Consider the following 24,793-nt stretch of genomic DNA (forward strand, 5'->3'; position numbering starts at 1 on the left):
TCTGGTCCCCTCGGTATCAAAAATTTTTAGGTTTTGTTTCATTTATCGTATTTTATGTAAAGTCAGCTTTTCAAAAAGTATAAATTCTATATACATCTTCTTAGAAAAGATACTTTTTTCCCAAAAAAATGGCAAAAAATCGCCTTTTTTTAATTTTTTAAATTAAAATGCCTATAACTTTGGACTCAGTCATGATTTTTACATAATTCTTTATCAATTATCAAAAAACTAAAGTAAGGACGGTAAAAATTTTAAAATTTTAATTTTCAAATGCGAATATCTCCTAAACTATAAGAGATAATTTACTGCTACGACATTTTTTATAGTGCTCGATGAGAAGATTCTATATACGAAATTTTTTTTAAATCGGAACTCAAATGAAGAAATAAGATCGTTTTAAAAATTTAACATAGCCGAGGTGTCCTAATTTGAGGACCCCCCGCCGGGCCCCTGGTTGGCCTATAAGGTCCAAATTCAAAACCTAAACTCGACAACACCTCCTTTTTGTGCATACCAAATTTCATTAAAATCGGATTAACCATTTAGAAGTTACCGAATTATTTCCCTCTTTTTTTTCCTATACCACTGTGAGTTGTTTAAAACAATAAGTTCATTATAATGATTTCAAACTTAAAAGGATTGCTTTTCTTCGATCGATTCTGAAAGGAATCGAAAGTTTTTAATGTTTTAGACATTATGTCCAACATAAAAAGAAACTTAAAGTATGTTCACAACTATCGAATATTGCACAAAAAATACACGATTTTTCAAACAATGTTTAGTAATTAGGTAAGAAGGGTAGTTAATCGATTAATCATTATCATGGCTCACATGGGTCCTGTTGTGATGCCCTAGTAGTCCATTTAAGTACAACTCACTACTTCCAGATTTAAACAAGTCAGTTTTATTCACAAAGTTTAGTGTATTTTTAAAGTATATCTCAAATATCTCATCCAAACAGAGAAAACAAAAAATGCCGAAAAGCCTTGGAAGCATCGCATAAATTAAGCACAAATTTTGACGAATGGTTTTGCCAAAACTTCCGATTTGAGCCATTTCATATAGTTCAATCTGAACCAATGATTTATGTAAGGCAGATACTAGGAAATAAGAGTAAGATGTAAATAAAGTTTGAAAAAAGATGTTTGCTAGAAAATTATTTTAATTTATTTTGCATAAAATGGACATTGCTACTTTTGTATCTAAAGCTCTTATATGTTTGTATTTTTTATGACAGTAAATTAATGTGAAAATATGTAAATTAAATAGAACGGAAAGTAAAATATAATTACAATTACATATCCTTTTACTAGTATTTATGCAAGTATGTATGTATGTATATTTATATATCATGCAATATGATTATATCATATCTTTGATGCAATTTGCAAATTGTTTTAACGGTATTTTACCTTTAAACTTGTTATGAATGCAACAAAAAACGATACAAACAACAAAATAATCATAATCATAGAAAAGTAAATTTAAATAAATGACACAAAAGTATTAAAATATGTAAAAGATGAATGAATTTTTCTTCTACTGCATTTACCTAGACAAAAAGAAACTCTGCGAAATTATAAAAAAAATGACTAGTATTTATGAGAAATGGAAATGGGTTAAAAAACTCGAGACAGGTGAAAATGAGAGTTAGTATAATAAATCTTAAGGATTTATATAAACAAATTTTACAATTTTATAAATGGAATTCTTAAATAAATACTACTGCTTCTGCTCTTATCTATTGTGTTGTTTGTATTAAGATATTTTAATTTATTTGTTTTTATACCATACATGACTATAGTGGGGAGGATATTATGCGTTTGTGCTGATATTTGTTATACCCAAAATTATAGGTCCTACAGTTTACCAATCGGCTCAGAATAACTTTCTGAGTCTATTTATCTATGTCCGTCCGTCCATCCGTCAGTGTTTCCATGTAAACCTTGTGCGCACGCTGCAGATCGCAATTTTCAAGATAATTTGATGAAATTTGGTACATACTTTTATTTTGGTCCAAGGACAAATGCTATTGGCCCAAGAACAAACGCTATGGTTGAAATGGGACCATTATTTCGCCTAACCCCATACAACCTTACGATGCGATACGATGCTATATGTGTTAGGATTAAGTTTCTTATAGTTTAAAGTTAAAGAAACACAAAATTTCTGAAAGAGGCCCTATGTTTTATATTTTTTTGAGGAGGGATGTAGATAAGTACCAAATTGGGAACATTGTACTCTTGGTGAAGTCACAAAATATTTTATTTAAAAAAATACAATATCGTAATAAGGTCCTAAATGTCGAAATGTTTTACGACATATTTTACGTATGTGGATTTTCCGGTCAAGGATATGTGCACTTTACTTAATTTAAAATTACATAAGCATATAACTGAAAGTATAGGAATTATTTTTTACATCCAAAAGTCGAATTTTGGATGCTTCTTAAAATTAGATTAAATGTAGTTCAAAATTTTTAAATTTGAACAACATCCCTGCAATGATACGCTAATGTAAAATTCATTGTTTTTTTACAAAAATGGGAAGTACATCTAGTATGTTATTTGTGATGAAAATTCTACTTCTTTCTCATCACTTTTTTTTCTGACAGAAGGGGCACTCCTAGTATGTTATTTGTGGTGAAAATTATTTTTCTTTTACCTCACTTTTTTTGTTGGGTCCATACTACTGAGATGGCTTATGTTGTTTCGAAAACGGCACCTAGGGGGCGTAATTGTTGGTTCAAATAACACAGATCTATATATATTTAATTAACCAGACTAATTTCAGTGATAAGATGAGTATGCTTAAAGTAAACACCAACATATTTAACCATGAATGAAATTCGCACCTAAATTAAATTTCACTGTCATTCCGACATCAACACAGATACAACTCAGAGTCCATCTTATACATCAGATACAGGTATCCAATGGTACACTGCATAGCTGAGCATACACAATATTTGCTCTGTCAGCTTAAATCCAACATTTTAATAATCAGCCTCCAGCTTTATAAATGTAAAATAATACCCCTGAAATCCAAACTGATAATGGTTTCCAAATTTAAAATTTTTTTTAAACCTAATATTTAGAACGTTAGTTTTTGTGAGGATTCATACGATCAATAGCCCTTTAGCAATTGATCAAGTGTATTCATGAGACCATCCGTCTTGAGTTGAATATCGGATATATGGTTTTTAATGGTCTTTGTCAAGGTACCAGCAATATTATTTTTGCATGTATCCCGTGTCTTCTAACATAAATAAGGGAATTATCATCTCGCCATCTTATTGACAGTATCAATGCCTATTTATTGTCCTTTTTAGTTCCTACACCACCTTAGTGGGATGGTATATTGGGTTTCTCCCGAGTAGGGCTTTTGTTTAATAGTATGGTCGGCCTCGCCCGTTTTTTTTAGAACAAAATGTATAATAATGTTTTTTTGTTAAAACTTGTATTGAAATATTAAAATTATTTCGATTACCTTGTTATATCCGATTTTAGGGTCTAAAAGAAATTAAGGCAAATTATTATTTTAAGTATGTATATTTTAATAAATAATATTAATTCTTTAGAAAAACTGAAATGGTGCTAAACGTAATTTAATAGTAAAAAATATGTATACGTATTATAATTTAGTAATTAATTTAGGCACTATAGGGGGTATTTATAAAAAAAACTTAAAAGAATAATAAAAGATATACATTTTTAAATTATTACTTGATTTTAATTTAATAGTAAATACATAATTACAAAATAATGGAGTTCAAATTTTTTTTAATAATAACATCTTACAAAATAGATAATTTGTTATACATAGGACTTTTTCAGATTCTGTAAATATGTAAGACTTTTGTATTTCAAAAGTGTTTTAAGGAACCAGTTCTTTAGTATTAAACATTGATTAGTATATCAAAATTTATATTAGTAAAAAAAATCAAGTCCAAAGAAATACATGCCCAAACATATGTGTCAATAAAACTCTTCTCCTAACAGAATTTGTTAATGGGATTAAGGACGGGTTTTTCAGATAATGATAATCTACATGATAAGGTTTAAACACCTTTGTTTATATGTTTTGTATTTTTCAGTAAACAGTAACGTTACTTATTATCTTAGTTTAACTGAGTGTTATTGGCAAATTAATCTTAAGTTATAACTGAGAAAACACAATTAACAAAAACAATGATTTCGGAAAAACAAAAACTTAATATTTTACGTAAATTGCAATTTTCTGATTTGTTTTGTTTTATTTATTGTTGTTTTAAATGTTTATTTAAAATTTTTTCAAATTTTTTAATCTTACAAAAGTATTATTTACAAAAAACAGCTGTTCATTGTTTATGTTTTTGATAGAAAAGTGGGCAATACTAGCAAAGTTAATTGAACTTAAATCCAAAACTGAAAAACACAATCATCGGTTAAAGTCCGCCTAAATTTGTTCCGAGTTTAATCTAACAGCTAGTTAAGCCTAGTTTAACTGAGTAGTAAGAAACCCGCCCTAAATGTTATTAAAATAAAATTGAGGAAAAATATGTAGTATTTTTTTTAACACAATTAACATATTTGAAGTACTTTCAATTTTGGTGAAAAACAAATGAATTTAACATTAGCGTGTCATTGAAGGGATGTTGTTCAATTTTGACAAATTTGAAATACATCTAATGTCGACTGTAAAGTATAACATCAGTTCTTTTTTGCTGAAAAAGAATAGTGCTTTTTGGCCTTATCGGTTAAAAGATTCTACTTAAAATGATGTTATAAAAAAGGACTGAAATATGTACCGATCATTCTATTTCTTCATTATTAACTTATTTAGGAACATTTAAGGGCAATTTCAGGAGGAGATTTGTATGGGGTCTGCTATGATCTTCTTTTAAACTTTTTACGATACTAATGATGACAAAAATTGAACAAACTAAAACGAAAATACGTTCTAACTTTAATTACAGAACTAATACAATTTAGAATAATATTGCAGTTTAAGTTTCTCACATTGTACTTTTCAGGACAATAAAAAGTTAAGTTTTTGTTCTAAGAAGTTCTATGGAAGTCCATAAGAAGTTTAAAAAATAATATTTATGTTATTTTTTGGACAAAACTGAAACTACCATTCACCATAAAAAAACTGATCCTACGCGATATCTGCCTAAGGTATTAGGGAGCTGAAAATTACCCCAAATATTTCGCATTGATGCATTTTATTTGTTATTAAAAATGGCCAATATTATTCCACGATTTCTTCTGTAGACCCGAATATTATATTGTGTATATAAGGCCATTTTCATATTGATTTTAAAAGATCGGTCTAATGTTATTTTTACAAATTTAATTTTCATAACAAACTCTGAGGCGGACATTGTGGGGGCAAAAGTCAAATCAGCCCCGATCATTATAAAAGCATTCGAAAAAACAGTGATTTCTATTTACGTCTAACCACCTGGTTGGCTCTATTTCGTCTTTTGCCACGAATGGACTCTTTGTAAACAAGGGTGAAGATAATCTTCACTTTCCTCTTTGTATTCTATGAGGTGACGATTGACTTTTTTGTAGGACAAGTACATGTCAAAATGGACAGTCGGTGGCTAGGGGTTACCCTAAATAATAGATTCTATGGGTAGTTTAGCATTGTCCGACCGATCTGTGGGATGTAAATGTAAAACTTTTCATGTAACGAAAATATCAACACTTGAACATCTGGGAAATACTACAAATATTGAAAGTATAACACCACTATAGTGGGAAGGGTATTATACGTTTGTGCTGATGTTTGTAACATAAAAAATATTGGTCCAATGCCCACCTAAAGTATACCGATCGATTCAGAATCATTTTTTGAGTCGATTAAGACATGTAAACCTTGTGCGCAAGGTACAGGCCGCAATATTCATGATAATTTGATGAAATTTGGACCAAGCATGTTTTTTGGCACAGGGACGAAGCCTATTGAAAATGGTTTAAATCGGTCCATTATTTCACCTAGCCCCCATACAACCGTATCTCCCGATTTGAACTTTTTATGCCATAATTACGTCAAATATTCTATTATCTCTCTAAAAATTGGCACAAATAAGTTTTATATAAGTGTAAATGACTCTGTAGATTTTCGTAGGAATCGGCCCTTATTTGACCCTAGCCCCCATAAAAACCCCCCTTCAAAAAATGTCTTAAACGTCTAAAATTGACTTGTAACCATTTGTATGAAACTCAACAAAACTAACTGTTATTTAAAAATATATCCTTTTCCCAAATTTACCTAGGATCGGCCCATATTTGAACTATAGAAAGCCTCATTTAGAAATTTTAGTTGTTTTTATCAATAAGTTGCTTATATATTTTGGAATTATGGTAAAAAAAAATATACTCATGGTTTAGGGTATTATATGGTCGGCCATGCCCGATTATACTTTTGTACTTGTTTTTAATACTTTCGAAAGAAACGTATGTCGAATTGCGTCCTGCAGTTTGATTACAACTTTTACAAGGACGGACTTGGTAACATTTCTATTACATTTTCTTAAACAGAAATTTAATTATGAAGATTTATTTGCTGGGTGCGAATGTTGTTGAAAGGATTTGTTGATATGGATTCAATTCAAATGGTATTGAAGAAGGCTCTTAGGTAATAACATACTCTATATGTATTTACGATTTCAGTGAAATTCAAATCAAGGTTTGTAACTTTTTCATAAAGTATAAAATATAATACTATTAAGAAAATATTACAGAATAAAGATTTTGAAAATAAATGTAAAATTTGTTTCTCGTTAACAATATGAATCAATAATGATATTTTGGTAACAATATTTAAGACGTAGCAAACATTGAATAAATCTAATTTTCGCCATCTTTACAGCTTAATCAAGCCTTAGTTTCAAAAATAATCAAAATTTCATCCGAAATACGGTAATTATTTCAAAATTATGTTATATCAGTCAGAACAGCGAGTAACAATTTTCTTAAAAATTTCTAAAATGTTGGCTTTGCCTTCAATAGGCCATTAATAATCATCAACTATTTAATATGCTATAAGAAACTTGTTAAATTTTAGTAAAATTCGAATGCAGAGTCCATAATATTCTATGTTAATAAATTGTATGTGACATTTTTCAATATATCAAAATCAAATAAGTATACATATATCTTAGACTTAATAAACTTAAATTAAATATTTAAAAACTACTACATGATCATATAAATAAATATTCTTTTTTTTAATAAATATAAAAAAATCATCTTATAAATAAATAAAAAATTATGGAATCATTTGTGGAGTAAATTTTCTTTCATTTGAAATAGTCTGTAACGAAAGTAAAAGAAAGATATAAATCAATATTTTAAAATGAAAATATTATAAATATTTGCAAATACCTGTAACAATGAGACTTTTGATTGCATTTCCGATTCACTCGAACCCCGATGTATGGATGATGAATGAGTCGTGGTGGCCTTACGACTCATGCTACGTTGGGAATTTTGTGATCTGCGTGCATTTGAGGATTTTTTACCAAAGAGTATGGACTGGAAGGACACAATATTAAATGCTAAATTAAAATTGCATAAAACAGACATACTATTTACAGTGAGTTTCTTCTCACATTAGAACTCACCTTAAAAGCTTGACGAAATTTATTACTCATTAGATTGTACAGTAATGGATTAATACAGGTGGATAAATAATATAAAACACCTGATATGTATGTCATTACTGTATAGACTTTTGTATGCTGTTCACGTTGTTTATTATTATTGGAACTATTAAAATTAAGATAATTTAAAGCAGTTGCCTCAGTTGTAATTTCTGTTGCTGCAAATATTTGTTCAGTCGTCAGAGAAAGATTAAAAATTGCAGAGTCACTATCATCACCCACACTCATGCCAGTATTTTCCTCTCCACCAGCAATTAATCCACTGCTACCATAGACTGCTATAAGACGCTGTGCATGGAATGGTGCCCAACACAAGAAGAAACAGATGACTACGGCAACTAGTTAAACAAAAAAAACGTAGATAATTAATTAAAGAAATTCTTACAAGTTAAATAAAATTATACATTACAGTAATACAGTATATTATTATGTATATATTTATTTACTTAAAATACTTAGAATTAGTCTAATAATTTTTTCACTAAATATATGTATGTTTTCTAGATAATTTAAGTTCCTTAGGGCGGGTTTTTCAGATAAAGATAATCTACGCTCTTTGTTTAAACCTAGTTTAATATATGTATTGTGTTTTTCAGTAAATAGTAACGTTACTTATTATCCTAGTTTAACTGAGTGTTATTATCCAATTAAACTTAAGTTATAAGTGAGAAAAGACAATTAACAAAAACATTAAAACAATGATTTCGAAAGAACAAAAAATCAATATTTTAAGTAAATTGGTTTGTTTTGATTTATTTTTTATTGTTTTAAGGTTTATTTAAAATTTTTCATTTTACAAAAGTTTTATTTGCAAAAAACAGCTGTTTATTGTTTATGTTTTTGAGTGAAAAGTTGGCGATTCTAACAAAATTAACTGAACTTAATTCCATAACTGAAAAACACAATCATCGGTTATAGTCCGACTAAATTTGTTCTGAGTTTAATCTAACAGCAAGTTAAGCCTAGTTTAACTGAGTAATAATAAACCCGCCCTTAATGTCTTACAACTGGGTTAAGTTGATACTTATATTATTTCAGATCAGAAGAAATACTTTCAAGCCGCTCTTTTCATAACAAATATTGACGAACACTTTATAAGTAGCGATTATAGAAGAAATTTTTTGGCCTTAGTTACAAAGGGTTGATTGAATTATTTGAAATAACATGGCGAGCAAGATATTTATATCCTACACCACTTTAGTGGGGAGGGTATATTGGGTTTGTATTGATGTTTGTAACGCACAAACATCCGTCCATCTAAACCATGTAATCTATTGCCCAAGGGACGAAGCCTATTGAAAATGGTTAAGGTCGGTCGATTATTTCACCTGGCCCCATACAACTATCCCCCCAAATAGCTTGTAAACCTTGTAATCAAACTACAGGTCGCAATTTTGGAGATAAATCAATGAAGTTTGGTACAGTAGACGAAGCTTATTGAGAATGGTTAACATCGGACCATTATTTCACCTAGGGCCCATACAACTGACCCTGACAAATAGAGCTTTTAAGTTCATAATTATGTCCAATATATATCTCGACAAAAAGCTTCAAAACTAAGTTCTATACTAGCCTTGAGGACCCTCATAAACTTTATAATTATAGGGCCTCATTTGACCCTAGCCCCTATAAAAATCCCCCTTCAAAATTTTACTTAAATATCCACAGGTTTATTAAACAATAAATGACTTAAGTATATAGGCAAGGTACAATTCAACTTAAATGCTTTATTATGAAAACTAAATTACATTTTATTCGTATACAGGTGTAGGGTATTATATGTTCGGCCTCGTCTGACTATAACTTCTTACTTGTTTTATTTGTATATCGAAGAAAACCGACAATAAGAGAATCCGTGTTTTTGTAAGTCTGTGTGTACATTAGGAATATTTACGTTTCAGCAAATTAAGCTGACTTTCTTGGAGAACCGTGTGTCAAAATGTATCTACTACAGTTCTCTGAATACAAATAATACACAAAATTTCAGGCGAAAGCCTAATCAAAATGTATAAAAAGTTTTCTATAGTTACAAGGCAATTAGGGCGATATCGGCTGATGAGATTAAATATAATCTATAAAGTTAGACTGTAAAAAAAGCCTTTACTGAATACTCTTCCAGTCGAAAACTTTACATCTTATGGGTACCAGAAAACTCGGGGATTATCAACAATAAAACAGTGAATATACAAGATATAATGGTAAAGGAATGTGGGGAAATCAAATTGACGAAACCGGTCGAAGCAAAGAGGGATAAATTAGCTTGACATTCACAACCTCAAGGAGATTAGAACAAAACATAGTACAAAAGCTTTAAAATTCAAATTCATTTATTTAGGGCCTTATGCAAAAACGGTTATTAAAATTAACAATGGTTTCCTAAAAAAAATTTCCATATAAAAACAGGTTTTAACAACCATTGTTAACTTTATAATCGTTTTTGCATAAAGCGGTTATTCTCTGCAACCGAAAAGTAAAGAAAAAGAAGAGTCAATTCCGTGTAAAATTAGAAGTTGTCTTGACGCAGTCCTAGTCTTTCTATCAGAAAGATGGAAAACGTGTTAAACTCTAGCTTTTGATGCTGGCTTCTATCATTCTTCTTCTCTTTTTCTTAACTTTTAACTTAACTTTTAACTTAACTTTTAACTTAACTTTTTTAATATGTCAAAGACAGGGTTAGAGCTCTCAATTCCTGTGTATATTATATACCCAGAAGTTCGGGTATATATTTTCTATTTAATCTACAAATTAGGGTTTTTCCTAGTCATCTAGTTTTTTAACAGATGTTTGTCTTAGGAGCATTGATTAATCTTAATAAAGGATGTGTATGAGAAGTGCTACCAACATATCTAGTCTGACGGGACTATAAACTGGTGATATTAAATGTATTTCTTGGTCAGAGTTTCGAATTTTGTCTTACCCCGGTTATTAAAGAAGTATTTTTGGGTACACGTAGTAGCTGTGAATTAAACCCAAATTCCCGGGAATAGAATGTAGGTAGACTGATGCGCGTTAAAGTCTATAATTCTGGATAAGTTCGGTGCCGTTTCCAAGTCAGAGGAATGAATGTGGGGATAAGCGTTAGAAATAAGTCCTTTCTCAAGTGCATATGATACGTAATGGTTGTAGGGGTACGCAGACCTTACGCATCCGTATGCCTAGAGTGATTGTTTCGGATAAATGAAAAGAAGTAAGGTATATTATACTATCTTTATCCAGTGTGCTTGAAAACCTAAAAGCAATGGAAAATAAAAAAAAAAAAACATGTTCATATTTATTTTAAAGTTTTCGTGAAAAATTTGAGGATTCCGCTTTTTTTCTCCAAAATTTTCAGATGGATATACAAGTTTATGAAGCTAGCTTTATTAGTTTCCCAGATGAACGAATTTTTGTATGTTTTATTCATATGGGAGTTGCAACGCCCCTATTGGTAGTCCGCCAATATGTTACCCTAAAATGTTTACATGGATATTAAAGTTCTTCGTGCTAAATCTTAAATTTCTAACTCAAATAGTATCCCAGATAGGCGAATTTTTGTATTCAATTTATATTTTTATAATTTATAATTTAATATTTTATAATTTTTTCCCTATCACATTTTATTCTTAGGGAGAGTACCACGCCCACTATAGTCATTCCGCCCATTTTCTCAACAACTATTCTTATGGACTCAGGTATTAGTACAAAATTTTAAGATTTTAACTACAATAGTTTTCCAGGTAAATGCATTTTAGTATGTAATTCCTATGGAGGTGTCACGCCCCTATTGATAGTCCGCCAGTTTTTTGTTTATTATTAATGTTAATACTAAAGTGGCTCCGAAAAAATGAGGATTTTAGCTGTTATAGTTTTACAGATATACATACTAATTTAAGATTTGTTTACATGGGAGGTGCCACGCCCACTGTAGCTAGGCTGTTCATATGGATGTCAAAGTTGTTCATACAAAATTTGAGGACTGTAGCTGTTGCAATTTCTGAGATATGCGAATTTTAATACTGATCTTGGCACCTCGCCCACTTTACATTTTGAAATAAAAGGTAGCCTATAGCTCCTTCCAGATTTACAGGAAGACACTAAATGAAACTATTGAATTTATCATTCTTATCCAGGTATGTTCATGACTTATTTTACGGATTCGTATTTCGGTATATTTTATTCTTTTAGATTATCAGCGAAAAATTGACATGATCTTTTTTCACAAGTCATAGAATTCTTTGATTCTTTTGAAAATTTTATTTTCCAAAAAGGCTGTTACTACATAGCTCGATTATTTGCAAGTGTCTGATCTTAGACTTAGATTTCCTTGCGTATATGCATACCTTTTGAAAGAACCCACTTGTATTACGAAACTATACCTTAAAACGCTTTAAATTCTTTATAAAGCTTTTTGTGTACAAATAATTTATTTTATAATTGCTTATAAAGAAATAAGAAAAACTTTCGAAACTATTAATTAAATCGTGTACCTATGTATGTATGTATTTGGCCAATTTATTGTTAGAGATGTTAAATGTCAGAGCTTTAAGAACTTTGTCCAAATAAACAATTAATTACATTTTAGTAATGTGTGGCAGTAAAGCACAGCATGCAATCGTTTACAAGAGAACGTTAACAAAAACAAAAAGAAATATTTATTTTTCTAATATTCTATTCGATATTTATGTATTTTATTGCACTTATTTTGTAAATAATTGTACACTCGTATTTAAGATATTTTATTAAAATTAGCGTATGTTTCAGACTAATTTAATGCCTCTATTGTTTATTATTTTTGCTATTTTTTCTGTTTGTTTTTTTCTTTTGATAATTAATCGAGAGGGTTTAATTTGTATTATCATGATATTAAAAACAAATAAAAATAGTTGTTTAGCCAAATAGTACTTGTACATACAATGTATAAAAATAAATATTAATGATAATTGTAGTCAAAATAATAATGATGAGCATATTGCAGTTAATGATAATGATGTTGAATGTGATAATAAAAGGATTCTGAATTGATAAGCGTGATAATATTAATAAAACTTGTATGACTTGTAATGACATATGTTAAGTATTTATTACGTAATCGGAAAAATAACAAAAAAAAAACTAAGACAAAAAAAAAAGAATTTATTAACAGTCACTATTTACATATGTTTTACACTAAAAATAACAACATTTATTTTGGATATAATACTAAATATGATATGAATTTGTTGGGAAATTACTACAGTAGAATTTAATTAAAATGAAATCGTTCTAATATTAGTTAACCTTGAAATTGGTTTTAATAATCATGTGTAAATTTCAATGGAAGAAATGTGTCTGATTAAAGTCGTAGATATTTATTTAGTATGTGATTAATAAAACTATTTGATTACTTATATTGTTAAAGTAACTGTTAGGGCGGTAAAATTGAAATTTAGATCTTTAGACGCTTGAAATTTAGTATTATTTCGAGACTAATTTTAGGTTGTTCGATGTTTATTGACGAAAAACAGAATTTGTGAAAAAAGCTTTAAATTGGGGGCTAGGTTAAAAAAATGGGTCGTTCCAAATAGATTTTGGTGGAGCATTTATCTATATATATATAGAAATTAATGTGTTTGTATGTTTGTTTGTTTTGGACTTTATAGACAGCTAAACGGATGTGCCGATTTTTGTGAAATTTTCACAGTGTGTTCCTGTATGTCTTGAAGGAACTATAGGTTACTTTTTACTTCAAAATTTCAAGTGACCGACGTGCCACGCTCACTTTCAAAATAAGTGATAAATGTAGCATATCTCAGAATCTTCAAAAGTAAACACTTTGACTAATAAATTGGCAGACTACCAATGGGGGACGTTGCACCTTCCATTTTAATAAAACACACAAAAAATCGTTTATTGGAGAATCTAATAGATCTAGCTTTTTCAAATTTTGCACGAAGAACTTTAATATTCATCTGAATATTTTGGGAAAAAGGGCGAACTTTCAATTTCATCAGAACATTATAGTATGGGGAGAAGCTTGAATCTTCTCATATCAATTAAATACAAAAAATCGTATATCTGGAAAACTATTAGAGCTATGAAATTTCTCATGTTACATAAATAACTTTAACATTCATCTAAACATTTAGAGCAAAATGGGCGGATTTTAAATTGGGCCTTGGTATCTCCCATATAAATTTCATCAAAAATTTCTTATATCTAAGAAACCATTAGACTTTTAAATTTTTTCATAGGTTAATTTAAATCTAAATTAACGTTTTGAAAAATTGGCGAATTTCCAATAATTTGAGTGGTATTCCCAAAATCTATAAAAATTTTTAACTAGAAAACTATTATAGTTAAAATCTTAAAAATTTTACAGTGTTTTACATTGCTTTAAGGTAGCAAAGTACACTGGGTATAGCTAGTGTTTCTATGAAATAAAGTTATGTCAAATTTCATCGAAACATTAGCATTTATAAGGGGACTTTACATAGGGCTAGAGTCAAATGAATCCTGATCATTACAAAATAATTATACAGACTTAAGATTTAGTTCTGCCAATTTCGGTAGATAGTTTTAAAATAATGGAGCGATTTCAACTATATTCAATAGAAAATTTAAAATTGCAACCTGTGCTTTGCGCATAAGACTTAAATGAAAGTTTTTTTGGGTGATTCTAAGCCGATTTGTATAATTTCAGGTTGGCATGCAGGCGCGGATCCACGAGGGAAAGGGAAATTATACTTCCCCTTTTCAACGTTTTTCATACAAAATATACAAATGAGGAAAAAGAAAAGAGGAAATAAGTAAAGAAAACAAAAGTTTCTATTCCAAACATTCGAGCTGGATCAGCGGCTGGTATGGGACCAATATTTTTGTGCGTTACAAAAATCAGTATAAAACCAATATGCCCTTCTGAACTAAACAATGGAGTGCCAGATGTCAGTCTAGTGTCACTGCACAAATTTGCATGATGCTTTATTTACTTTAAAACCCTGATTGGCAAAGAGCACTGTTTAGAGCTTTCTTACACTCTTAACTCCACATGCATGTATGCTTATACAAGTATAAAAAACGATTTAAACCAGTAAGAGAGCTTAAAGCACTCGACCCATAAATAAGCAGTGACGATTAATAAAGACTCAGGAGTTTTGAAGTAAGTTTCTAAAAATGTTATTCTTGCTGTCGGTAGTGCAAAAATTTGATATTATTTATGATAAACTCCATAAATTCCTTGTTTCATCAAATACTTTTTTTCCGAAATGACCAAAAACGGTGATATCGCCCCATGGGTAGGAATGGGTCAGATTTGTCATCAGTAATGGCCCTTTGAAAAAGAATTAATATCGTCTGTCTACCATCATATGTAAAATTAATCATTCCAACTTTCAGGGATGATAGATAAACGATAAACGAAAACAAAATTCGTTAATGTTTTCTAGTTATTCGGATTTGGCAGATGTTCCCCTATGGCGAAAGATACCCTATCTACCCTATATATTAGAGTTACCGAATCCATAGACCGACCCAGTGGCATTTCTCAGGGAGTTGTTTTGACAGTGAGATCAAAATAATTGCATTTGTCATGACTTAAGCAATCAATCGAGTAAAATAAGATGTACCGATTACTGGCTATTTATTTCAAATTTGCTTAGAAATTCTATTATAAAGACAGAATAGATGTAGTTAGTTTGAAACTAGCATGGATGCTACATCAGATCCAAAGATATAAGCCTGTTGAGCATTTTTCTCCAGACTGAGAAACAACAACACTAGCAACTAAGATAACGAAGGCATTCTATGGCGATTACCATGGCTTAATTACCTATAATCCCCAATGCCTAGTTCTCTCCTTTAAGATTAAATATCCTAGATTGTTTCAATTGACTTATAGCAACATTACTTTGTGTAGTATAACTTGTTTACAATCCTTTATTTATGACATCTTTTTGTTTTCTACTAAACAGGACTAGTTCGTTTAATATAGCGATTATTATAGAACTTGTCAAACTTAATACAATAAACATTAATTTGTTTTAGCTCGATTACACTGTATGTATTACATACATATTTAGTTTTACATAGATATAAAAGTAAACTTTGTATATTTTGTTATTTATAAGCCTTTTATAGAAAAACTTTAGTAAATAAAACGATAACACGTGTTTTTTTTTTTGTTGTTTTGATATTCTATATCTATTAAATCGTATTTTCAGTTTCAGTAAGATCATAATATTGATTTATAGTACAGGAACATTTAACACTATACTAAACAATATTGATAATTTATTTAAGATTTTATAAATTTTACTTCTACGAAATATGGTTTAATCATTAATTTGTATGAAGCGTCTATTAAGTAAAGTTAGATCAATTCGCTTAAAATTAGAATAAAATGAATTGTTGAACTGATTTTATATTTTTGAAAACAGTTAACGATTCCAAAAAAATATACTTGCTATCAGACTGGTTGTAAAATAGATTTATATCAGAGCCTCTGATCTTTTTTACTTCGTCGTTATTATAGTCATAATCACCTTTGACGATTTTGATTTGATTTTGAATGAAATCGAACTGAAATCTAAGACGCCAATCGGTTCTACGAACCGGAACAACTCAGAGTTCAAAGAACAACGACCATGGATTGTCAACAAAGCTACACTGATTTTACAAGTGCCGCTGCTACAACAATAACTCCTCAAACGCTCATATGTAGAGAGTACTCTGTAAACAACTACGACTGATCCAAAACTAATTCAAATAAATTAAAAATCTAACTAGGTAAGGACCACGTATTGTGAAGTTATTGTGGATCATGTTTTAGGATTGCCTGAATGGATTATATACTCCATAAATATACATCGAAGAAGTTGTTAACCTCTAAATGACTTTAAACTCTTTAAAAGAGAAACATTTTTTGGTCCGCGATCATCTTCAGAGAACATTTGTCGAGATTCAACTGCAATCGGTTGAAGTTTATGAGATTTGTAACTACAAATAAATCAAGCTTACTAATCTTTAGCATAATATGCCAAAGACAGGTTTAGCCCTGGATAAAATCATTCCACCAGTTTATAGTCCCAGTAGACTAAAAGTACTGTTGGCCAATATCGCAAACAATGTCGTGGATCCCTGGACATAGTAATGTCAGGGAAACTGAGTAGCTGAAGTACTTGCTAAGAATGGTGGGATGAGAGGAGAAGATGAAATCGAAATGGCTCAAATCAGATATGTCAATGAAACCATCTACCTCAATTCGAGGTCAATTTGGCTTCTATACGAATCTCCCAGGTTAAGCTTAGTTTTAAACTTTTGCAGGGAACAGATTAGATTGCTGATATCAATCATAACGGAACACTGTACTATTGGCAATCACGCCAGGGGAATGAATCTCGAATATAACGACTACAGTAGGAGTTATTATAATGAGGAAGTAGATATCTCACTTTCTCACTCCATCATTCGATCTTGCTGCTCTAGCTTGTCTCAATGAGCTACCGGCTGGTTTAAATCGGAAAGTAGAGAGTAATAATCAAATAGACTACTAAAACCACAACCACTAGGGTAACACAACGGGACCTCAACTAGGTGTATCCATGTAAGTTTATGATTGATTACGATTATGCCCTTCTTACCCAAACCTCACCTAAAAGTAGTGGAGAGTAAATCATGATAAAATGTTCCGGGGAGAATTATAGACATAATACGATGGTATTTAAAAATCTAATATTTAGAAAAAAGTTTTATTGAAAAAGTGGTTTCAGAGGATGCCACAAAACTAAGAATTTAGAAGTGGACTAATGTATACATACATTCCGAAATTACATTTAATATTTTTCTAATAAAGTATACAGATTATTGTAAACAAAAAGCAGAAATCCAGACAGAAATCCAGAAATCATTTAACAAATTCTTTAGTACCAGTGTGCCAATTAATTTTAATAGATTTATATTAACTTAAATTTGCAATAAAAACAACAATTATATTAAATGCAATTAATTTAATTAAACACCATACTTACCCAGCATTTTCAAAACTCGCTTCGTGCCAAATTGATTAATGCGTCCACGCACCGCACTGACTTGAGTACCCCCGGAATAACGATATAAAATCGTATCACTTTGTGTACTTTTCATACCTAAGCGGCCACGACGTACATGAGAATTTGAACTATTCAAACCAATAGACAAATCATTGCGAAAACGATGCAAATCTTTGGAATTTGAATTATTATGACCACCGCCACTGCTACTGCCGTCAATAACATTTGAACGATACAAACGTACACCGATTAAAAGATACAAAACGAATATTATAGACATGGGTGCAAAGAAGAATATATAGGTGGATAATTGAAATGAATGCTTAATTATAACATTAGCCAGTACACAATTTTCCACACCTTGTATAGAAACAATGCCAAATTGTAGAGCTTGCGGTATGGCCGTAAGTATGGAGAGTAACCAAATTATTATGATTATACGAATGGCACGACTTAATTTCGAAATGGCCTGACCAAAAAACGGATGACATATGGCCACATAACGTTCTACCGTGAAAGCGGTTATGGTTAAGACGGTAGCATTAGCAGAAGTTTCCGCCACTATGCCACGACCCACACAAAAGTATTCACCAAAAGGGTAAGGATATTTATACCAAGTCATATAGACTTCTTGCGGTACACCCGATAACAGTAGCATAAAATCGGAAATGGCCAAACTAAAGAGATAATAATTTGTGGCCGTATGCATTGAACGATTCTTTTTTATCACTATACACGTGCTGATATTGCCTATAACGCCCGTTATAAAGATTAAAACATAAATAACGGTCACCGGTATGACAATTTTCAATGAATCACGTTTGGGTCCAAAGATGGACTGTTCAAAATCATAACCAGTTTCATAAATAGTTTTATCCGTAGCCTCAGCAAACATGTACGTTGAATTAACAAAGTCACTGTTATTCATTGCCGCTGTTGTATCGTAAATTATTTTCGTCATTATTGTAGTGTTGTTATTGTTGGTGGGAAATTTTTGATAATTTAAATTTTTTTGCCTTAATGTGGTTAAATTTTTTTACAATATTTTCATTCCATTTGGTTATTTTCTTTAGTTGGGATATGATTTTTGTTTGGTTTTAATTTATTATTTTTGTTTATTTATTTTTTTATCACTAGAATTTTTCAGTTATTTTTAATATTTTGTGTTTTTTTAAAGATTTAGATTCTCTATATTTCTGTAGGCCATTCACTGGCTAGCTATACTGCAACAATGGAATTTTGTTTTGGTCACTTGTTGTAAGCTTGTTTAAATTGTAATTAATCGTTTAAACTTGCCTAATGCACGCAAAACTATTAAGGGGTTGGCACTGGCTATTTCTACATGATAACTTAAATATCTTTAAGAATTCTGAAAAGGCTGAATGAAATTTTTACATTATGAATATTTTTACACAATCACAATACTTATTACCGATTTTCCTAAATGTTGTGATTTGAAACAATATTAAAAGTACACAATGACAAATATAAGATATATACGAACATTAATGTGTATTTGTTTGTTTGAACTTTATAGACCGATATTCCTGAAATTTTCAAGTGATAATTTCCATAAAAATTGGCGCCCGGGTTTGCAGGTGATAAAGCTAAATCTAAGACCATATTGTGCTTAAAGAAAAGTTTCACTACCAGAGGTAAGTTTTATATTATAAGGGTACCTACCTATCTACCTAACTACGACTATCACAGCTATAGAAATAGCATGTGCGGATTCAAACGAATATAGAGCATGTGGAATGTGATAGTGAAACTCTGGAGCACTTTCTTTGCCACTGTCAAATATTCCTCAAATTTAGATGCAAGTATCTTGGGAGTGATATTATTCCGGATGTAACATTCCACACGACCACAGTTTTTTAAAATTTTTTACAAATAAACATTTTTCCTTCATTAAAAAGCGCACAACGGGCGCGATAATGGCCTAAGTGTCCCCCTATCAACCTAGTTCAACCCAACTTATCTTCAAACCAACCTTTCAAATGAATTAAATATAAAAATATATTTAATAAACTATAACAGTTAACGTCATCCATATGAACATTTGGGTAATTAATTGGCGGAATAGCAATAGAGGACGTGAAACCTCCATATGAATTATATATTAAAATTCGTTTATCTGGGAAACTATTAGATCTAGATTCTTAAAAGTTTATACAAAGAATATTGACATTTATTACTGTGAACATGGGAAGTTCCATACCCCTAATGCAGACTATCTATAGGGGGCAGGGTACCTCAAATGTAAATAAAATACAAAAGTTTTAAATTTAAATTCGAATACTATAAGATATAATTTATAGACTGGTCATTTAAAGTAATGGACAAGTAGATTTCATACATACAAATTATATTCGAAATCGGATTACAAACAAAGAAACCGAATCGTTTTGTGGACCTCTGGGCAAACCAACGTTAATGAGGTCCTATGAGGTCCAAATTTAAATCGGACCAACCATTAACAAGTCACAGATTTATTTCCATAGTATTTTTTTTATACCCCACTATGAGACGTTTATAATCATTTTATGCCAGTTGAATAGGGTTTCAGAAGTGGGTCTAATATGGTACTGACATCGGTTTTTATACATGTGGGACTTTTTATTGTTATTCTACCATTATCTCAAATTCTGATATATGAAAGATGGGATCAATAACCAAAATATATATCTAGTTGTAAAACTAATATTTATCGCTCAATTTTTTTAAGCTTTAATAGTCGTTTTCGTGTTTTTTTTTTTAACACAAACCCTTAATGCTCTCCCATTATAGTTTTCTGTGATTATAAATCTTTCTTGATCACAATTCATCTGATCTTTTTTAAAAAGTTATCACCGATAATTTAAAGTAAAATCAGTATAAGACTATCGAGGCTTGTACAGAAGAATCAATACTAATGTATGCTCTCTATATCATTTGTGGACTGTGCCTTTTCTCTCGTTTACAAAAAATACATACGTGGCACCGACCATGTTGCAAGCAAGTCTAAAATTGTCTATTCTTTAAGGATGTATTAGCTCTTTGTTGTTATTGTTGTAACAGGAATACGTGCAAAGACGTTGTGTCTTAGTTGACAATCCTTGGTCGTTGAACTATGAGTTGTTACGGTGCGCAAAACCAATTGTCGAAGAAGCGCTATTTTTCGATCTGCTGGGTTATTTTAAACGATCTTTAATATCATTTGTAATTCTTAAAATGCCACCAACCCCTTAGTATGAATTAGTAGTATGCATACTAGTAGGTAAAACTACTTATTATATATGTAAATATGTCTGTAATATATATGTAGGTACAAAAACAGATAACTTAAATACAACATACTCATATGAATATAATTCAATTAGATTTATAACTCAAGTTCAAAATGCCTATAAACATGTATTTAAATTTTATTTATTTTTTATGTTTTTTTTTAATTTTCCTTTGTATCTCAATAATTTATGTATAACTCTGAAACGTTTTTCAATTCAAATGTAATTAGCGGAAAAATAATACACTTTATTTTCATTTAATTTTATACGTTTTTTTATTTGTTTTCTTTTATTTATTTATTTGTTTGTTTATTATTTTAGTGATTATTTTTTATTCTTATTTGTTTTTCACATTTTTCACCATTTTCCTGAGAAGAAGAAAAAAAACCATAAAGCAAATAAAAACGCAAACTAGGCAAAGGAAAAACACTGATCCGTTAGAATGTACTAATACATTTAGTAGATATGTTTTAATAGACTAGTTTGCTAATTCCCGCTAGTATGTTTTTAAAAGGTCTTTTCAGTTAAACCGCTCAAGTTTATCTGTTCATTCGAATTTTTCGCTTCATACATTTTATGCTTTTCAAAAAATGTTCCCAAAATAATAATACAAAAAAAAAGAAAATACGAAAAGTAATTGTTTTTGGCCAAATCGAACAAAAAAAATTATTATTTTTTGTTTTTCATTCATTTATTTTATGAACACAACACACATTACAACACATTCATTGCGCATTTCATAGTTTTTTATTTGTTGTTTTTTTATGGATAATTTTAGAAATCCATCTTAATGCATTTTTCTGCTATGTTCTGCCTGATTTTCCCTCTGGTCTCATTGTCTTAGGTACGGGTTGACAAAAAATATATTAAAAACAAAAGGGTGAAAATAGTTTTTCCATTAACTAGACTTGTTTATAAAGAAATTTATTAAGTGAAAAAGCTTTTGAAAGTTTCTTTTTGAAAAAAAGCTTACACACACAACTGCCATCATATTTTATAGTTTGTATTAGAATAAACTAAAAGCTTTATATTTTTAGTTATAGCATGTTAGAATCTAATTTCTTTTAGATAAGTCGATTTGTCTATACCCTAAACTGATTTCACAAAGTTCTATTTAATAAGGTTTACTTCCATCAGCAATAAATGCCACAGATTCATTTTTGTAATTGACTGATTAGATCAATTTTAAAAACAAAAATTTTCCTAAAACTTTTTGCCCATCCCATAGAAGCGACAAAGAAGTAGAATATACTGCATGGAAGTACTGAAAAAGACCTGGCCGGGTAATTCTCGCTCTCGTGATAGAAATAAAATTCGAATCGAAATTAATTTCGATAGTGCATAATTTTCTCATAATGTTACTCGATACGAAACGAATCGAGTTGTTGCTTCAGTGTTGTAAAAAACTTTCATAATATATTTTACAATACTGAACGAAATGTTAACAAAACTCATATGTTTCATTAAAATTCAAAAATTTAAAGCAAAATTTAAAAAAAATAAATTAAATTAAAATATAATTGCAGAGAGGAGTTTTTATGCAAAATATAATATTGCAAGTGATATAAATATATATACAACATGGATGTTTATTTACTTTTGGCACATATTGGCTGCATTTATTGGACCCATTTTGGATTATAGGCATCTTTTATTGGTGATGTTATTGTATCTCTACAAAAATCGCCTAAATGATACTGCAGATTTTCGTAATGATCAGGAATCATTTGACCCTAGCCCCATACAAAGTCTTCTTCAGAAAATGACTTGAATGTCAAAATTCACTTATAAACATATGAAATTCTGCATAAATAACTTTAATGTAGACCTACATAAATCCCTCCATCAAAATTTATAAGGATAGACCCATATTTATCCTTGCCCCTAATTAGCTCTTATGACTTATTTTAAACCAATAAATAACTTAAATGATTTATTATTTAATCATATGATCGGTCATACCCTAATACTACATAAAAATCCATATTTTAAAACTTAAATATTGGAATAAGCTTTTATCAAATGTAAATTCTATATTCATCGAACACCTGTTTCAGTCCTTTAACTTGGATCTCAAATATATAATGACTATATTTATTTCTTAAAGAAACTTTCAAGTAATGTCTGCAATAAAATTATAACCGCCAACACCCGCCAAAATAGAGTTAATTCCCATTTGAAGTATTTGGCATTAACCTCTTGTGATTTGCCATTAAATTGTCAAGGAATTATTTTAGCATAATTAATTCTTGACTTAAAAGTATTCCATTTATAATTTTTTCCAGATTTAATATAATAGATGTTCTTTCTTATAAATTGTTTTCACAAAAACTTTACTTTGAAAGCTTGCTTTCGAGAAAAAACTCGAAAGGTTTCATTCGAATGATTGCTCGTTATCGAATGCTATCATAAGAAATTTCGAAACATTTTATTCGTTATCGAATAAGAGAATCCAAAAAGTAAAAAATCTCGTACGATCGAATATAAATTCGTACGAATGTGAGAATTAGCCCTCTGAAGAAGTGATGATTCTAATACAGACTTGTCATAGGAGGGATATTCCTTTTATTCGATTCCAATTTCACCACATCTGAAGTCATTTTCAGGAAGTAATTTTTATGTTCTTTTTTTAAAAGTTATTAAAAGGTCAAACTGTTGTATTATAGAATATAACTAATTAAACTTAAAAAATATTAACACAAATAAATAAATTACAAGAATTTATCAATCAACTCCAAAATAAAAAGGGGTTTATTTAAAAAAAAAAATCAGTACAAAAGAAATATACCTTCAATTTTAAATAAAATTTTATTCTTTTCGCTTGAAAAATATATCTCTACCGATCGTAGATAGAGTCGCTTAAGTAAACATAATTCAAGTTTTAAATAAAATCAGTCAAAAATTATACAGAATTACTTAATAAAACTTTTAATATTTTCAAAATGGCGAATCAAGGCACAATACTTATGTCTTGTTGATAGAGACGATTTAAGAATACCACTCCATATCGTTTTTGCTGGTATAAACAAAGAAATTAAAGATTCGTTCTTAAATTGTACTGTCCGTATGTGGAACAATCTTCTCCCAGAAGTTTTTCCTGTTAGTGGTAATATTGGTAGGTTTAAATAAAATGTGCACAAACACTGCTCCCTCTATACTATCTCCCATAACCTATTTTTCTAACAATAAATACAGATGAATCGACAGCTTCAGGGCAGGATGAGATTTTTATATTCATTATTTAGATTGAGATTTAAGTAATAATAAAACGATGTACTGATCAGTTGTTGATGTAATTCATATTATGTCAGAATCCCTGATTCTGATTCGGTATTTAAAAACCGGTATTTATACCGATAAACTTATTTCGATATCGGCAGTAATACCGGCATTAAATTGTTAAGCCGTCTCGGTGTGAATAACATTTAGGGAAGTGAAGCACACTTACGTAGTATTGTATAAAAAAAACTCTGTGTTGAGTGTAATTCACATATTCCTTTCGAAATTTGATATTAAAACTCAAAACCTATTAAATATCTTAAAGTGTAAAAATTATATCCACCATTTAAAAGAGGGGGGTATATACGACAGAGATCATACGGAAGGAGCAGTACAGATTTTGAATAAATATAACGTTTGTTTCGTATTGAAAAGGAGCAAAATCGGTCCACGTTTTCGTATATTCTCTATACAAGTGGCTTCCCGGAGATGTTTTATATGACATTACAGGTTTAAAAATATCAGTATAACGATAAAATTATACATATGAAAACATTATGAAAACTTTAAACTATTAGCCACATTTTATGAGGATCGGTCCATAAGGTCCCCTTTATTTAGAAATGAGAGTATAGCGACATAAAAATTTC

At 29.9% G+C, this 24,793-nt stretch overlaps 1 protein-coding gene across 6 annotated transcripts; it reads right to left on the minus strand.

Annotated features, from left to right (window-relative positions):
• Positions 1–7,245: 7,245 nt before the first annotated feature.
• On the minus strand, positions 7,246–21,469 carry LOC111678258 (pyrokinin-1 receptor). 6 transcript variants are annotated; one of them, XR_006940722.1, is made up of 5 exons: positions 20,995–21,469; positions 17,635–18,917; positions 7,616–7,992; positions 7,377–7,549; positions 7,246–7,305 (listed from the first exon to the last, which is right to left on the minus strand). XR_006940722.1 is itself a non-coding variant. In XM_046949754.1 (5 exons), the coding sequence occupies exons 2-5, from the start codon at positions 18,614–18,616 to the stop codon at positions 7,261–7,263; spliced, it is 1,554 nt and encodes a 517-aa protein (XP_046805710.1). In that variant the 5' UTR covers positions 18,617–18,873; positions 20,995–21,469; the 3' UTR covers positions 7,246–7,260. The 6 variants fall into 6 exon arrangements, 5 of the variants coding, with proteins under 5 accessions (XP_046805710.1, XP_046805709.1, XP_046805707.1 ...); XM_046949754.1 differs by having other exon boundaries at positions 7,377–7,526; positions 17,635–18,873; XM_046949753.1 differs by having other exon boundaries at positions 7,377–7,526; positions 17,635–18,878.
• Between the last annotated feature and the right edge of the window lie 3,324 nt (positions 21,470–24,793).

The sequence above is a fragment of the Lucilia cuprina genome, chromosome 4 (assembly GCF_022045245.1).
Source record: "Lucilia cuprina isolate Lc7/37 chromosome 4, ASM2204524v1, whole genome shotgun sequence".
Lineage (NCBI taxonomy): Eukaryota > Metazoa > Arthropoda > Insecta > Diptera > Calliphoridae > Lucilia > Lucilia cuprina.

Excerpts from the sequence above, each read along its gene's own strand:
- LOC111678258 (XM_046949754.1), bottom strand. The coding sequence starts at position 18,616 with ATGACGAAAATAATTTACGATACAACAGCGGCAATGAATAACAGTGAC. Across the intron at positions 7,527-7,615 it reads AATTTCGTCAAGCTTTTAAG|TCCATACTCTTTGGTAAAAA; the intron begins GTGAGTTCTAAT and ends GTGTCCTTCCAG. Across the intron at positions 7,306-7,376 it reads CAAAAGTCTCATTGTTACAG|ACTATTTCAAATGAAAGAAA; the intron begins GTATTTGCAAAT and ends CTTTCGTTACAG.